The sequence below is a fragment of the Pteropus alecto genome, unplaced genomic scaffold (assembly GCF_000325575.1).
Source record: "Pteropus alecto unplaced genomic scaffold, ASM32557v1 scaffold160, whole genome shotgun sequence".
Taxonomy (NCBI): Eukaryota; Metazoa; Chordata; class Mammalia; order Chiroptera; family Pteropodidae; genus Pteropus; species Pteropus alecto.
In genome coordinates, this window is record NW_006429864.1 from 1,377,994 (window position 1) to 1,381,014 (window position 3,021).

General features: G+C 56.0%; 1 protein-coding gene across 1 annotated transcript in view; it reads left to right on the forward strand.

Moving 5' to 3' along the window:
• The window catches only part of PIK3R2 (phosphoinositide-3-kinase regulatory subunit 2), a 12,143-nt gene extending 9,673 nt beyond the window's left edge, over nucleotides 1-2,470 (forward strand). Inside the window, exons 13-16 of the mRNA XM_006904298.3 lie at nucleotides 1-170; nucleotides 665-736; nucleotides 904-1,074; nucleotides 1,333-2,470. The exon at nucleotides 1-170 is cut by the window's left edge and continues 6 nt beyond it. Of these exons, the coding sequence (XP_006904360.1) occupies nucleotides 1-170; nucleotides 665-736; nucleotides 904-1,074; nucleotides 1,333-1,540 (621 nt within the window). The 3' untranslated portion in view covers nucleotides 1,541-2,470. The remainder of the gene's footprint in view (nucleotides 171-664; nucleotides 737-903; nucleotides 1,075-1,332) is intronic.
• Nucleotides 2,471-3,021: the final 551 nt, after the last annotated feature.

Consider the following 3,021-nt stretch of genomic DNA (forward strand, 5'->3'; position numbering starts at 1 on the left):
CTGAACTCGGAGCGACTCAAGTCTCGCATTGCTGAAATCCATGAGAGCCGCACGAAGCTGGAACAGGAGCTGCGGGCACAGGCCTTGGACAACCGGGAGATCGACAAGCGCATGAACAGCCTAAAGCCAGACCTCATGCAGCTGCGCAAGATCCGAGACCAGTACCTGGTGTGAGTGCCCTGCGCTCGCCTGCAGCCCCGTCACAAAAACCTTGGCAAGGGCTCCCCTCCCGCCCAGACCTTAGGTGCTTATTATGTACACCTGCTGTATGTTGGGCACTGTTCTGAGCAACCACATACATATTAGCTTATTTTTTCCTCTCCAAGTCCTTCGTAAAGTTTCTTTTCCAGCTAAGGCCAACAGCACTGCCATGCAGCCCCTAGGACTGAGCCTCTGGTGGTGATAAGACCCTGCCAGAGTGGCATGTTCTGAGAGCTCAGTAAGTGTTAATAGAAACAGTAAATCGCAGATTTCCAGGCAGAACCAGCCAGCATCCCCTTCAAGCTGCTCTTGGCGAAGCCAAGGCTACCCCCTTGTGGCAGCCAGTGACATTGCACCCAAATCCACCCTCATAGGTCAGCCTTTTTTTCCAGCTAGGCTGGACAGGCCCCCTGTGGGGTGGCCCTGCCAGTGCTGCACAACCCACCTCTCCTCTTCCTCCCAGATGGCTCACCCAGAAAGGCACCCGGCAGAAGAAAATCAACGAATGGTTGGGGATCAAAAATGAGACTGAGGAGTAAGTGACCACCTGGAGGGGGGCAGGGAAGTCTTTCCAGAAAAGGGCTATTTTGGGTAAGTTTTGTAGAATGAGTAGTTTCCAGGGAGGGAGCGTTGTCCAGGCAGCAGGGATGCCTCAGAGGCTGGCAGGAAAGTGACTAGGGCCCCTTCCTGCCTCCCCTACAGCCAGTACGCCCTGATGGAGGACGAGGATGACCTGCCCCACCACGAGGAACGCACCTGGTACGTGGGCAAGATCAACCGCACACAGGCTGAGGAAATGCTGAACGGCAAACGAGATGGCACCTTCCTCATCCGTGAGAGCAGCCAGCGAGGCTGCTACGCCTGCTCTGTGGTGTGAGTGCCTGGGGGTGGGGCAGCCACATGTTCCTTCCAAGAGCTCTTATTGAGTGCCTCCTGTGTGCTAGGCCTTGGGAAGAAAGCTGAGAAGACCCCCATAGAAGAAGGGACTGTTGGGGTTCAAGGGGGAAAGCGGGACAGTGTCCAGCCCGGAGATGGCCAGGCCTGGGCCAGGTCAGGGTCCAGGAATTGGAGGAGCAGCTAGGAGAGCCCGTGGGGGGTACCCACCTGACCACCTATTTCCCCACACCACAGGGTGGATGGCGACACCAAGCACTGCGTTATCTACCGCACGGCCACCGGCTTGGGCTTTGCAGAGCCCTACAATCTGTATGGGTCCTTAAAGGAGCTGGTGCTGCATTACCAACACACCTCCTTGGTGCAGCACAACGACGCGCTCACTGTCACATTGGCCCACCCTGTTCGAGCCCCTGGCCCCGGGCCCCCACCCACCACCCGCTGACCCAGACGGAGCAGAACCACCTGCGCCCAGGAAGCTGCGGCGAGGGACTCCATCTTTCTGTGTGTCTCTCTTTGTGAATCTCTATCTTGATCTTTTTTTCTATCTCTTTGCAACTGTTTCTCTCCATCATCTCTCCTCTCTGCTTGTTTCTGCCTCTTGCTTTCTCTGAGTCTCTGTCTCTCCCTAGCATTGTCTCTTTCTGTCCCCATCTGTCTTCTCTTCGTCTCTCTTGGATTCTGTCCCTCTAAGTTTCTGTTTGGGGACCTGTCTCCTTTACCCCATGCTCCCTTTCCCCATGGGCTCTGCCCTCCCCATGGCTCTGGCTGCCCCTGCAGGTCTCCAGGGTCCCCAAAGCCCCACCTGCCTGCACCTGCCATGTTTACAGAGGCCCCTGGGCTGCTCAGCCCCAGCCTGGGCGCCCCGATTTTTAAGCCATAGACCTGGGGTCGGCAGGAAGAAACTTCACTGGGTCACTTCCTAGAACCGTGGCTATGACATTTGGGGCCGGGCAGGACCCGCCCCACAGACTCCAACTTCCCCTCCAAACCCTGAAGTGAAACCTGCCGTGATGGGGCTGCTGCCAAGACGTCCCCCAGCCCCGGAAAGAAAATTATTAAAAATAACCTTGCAACCTGGCCACACCCAGCCCCGGGCCTCCCAGGAATCAAGGCTGCCGGTATTGCTGGGGCAAGTGGGATGCATCGCTGCCCACAGCACCTCCACTTGATGCAGTTTCAAGGCTTCTCGATCATGTTGGGTTCTGATTTTATGTTTCCTTGACTGTAAAACCCATTTTCTCTCCTCTTTCGGGACAAGAACCCCAGTTTTCTATGCTGCCGCAGACCCCCTCCTGCCTGCCCGGCTAGGCTGGCAGTTGAGTTTTGTATGGTACGTTGATACTGATATGGATATAAAACATTGAACTCAGTAGATGCTTCTGTTTTTGGCGAGGCTTCTCCATGGCCACTCTATGCGGGGAGCCCTGATATTCACAGGGTCACAAAGAGATGGACTTGAGTTTAACTCAGGCTGCCAGTGAGGGCTGACAACTCCCACCCCCCAGTGTAGCTGCACATGTCTAAAGAAGTTGGGAGACCTTCCCAAGGTCACACACACGCCAAATCCTGAGTTCTGCCCCACACCATGGCCTGCTCAGGGAACCCCAGACCCTAGCCCACCTCCTTACTGCCTCCCAGGCTGACTCCCCAGGTTTGAGGCCCAGCACTCAGCCATCAGCTATGTATGCCTTCTGATGTGCACCTTCCTCATTGCCAGGTGGGGTCAATAGTCAACAGTCTCTCCCATGCCACCCAGAGGAGTCTTCCATGTTCTTAATGCCCTCGGGGCTGTCCCCCCACCCCTGCTGACTCCTCTGACCCTTAAACACCTGTCCTTAACAGGCCACCAGGTCGCAGGGGACATTGATCTGGATCCCCTGTCTTTAACCTAGTCTCCTGTTCACCATCTCCTACCCCTACGGT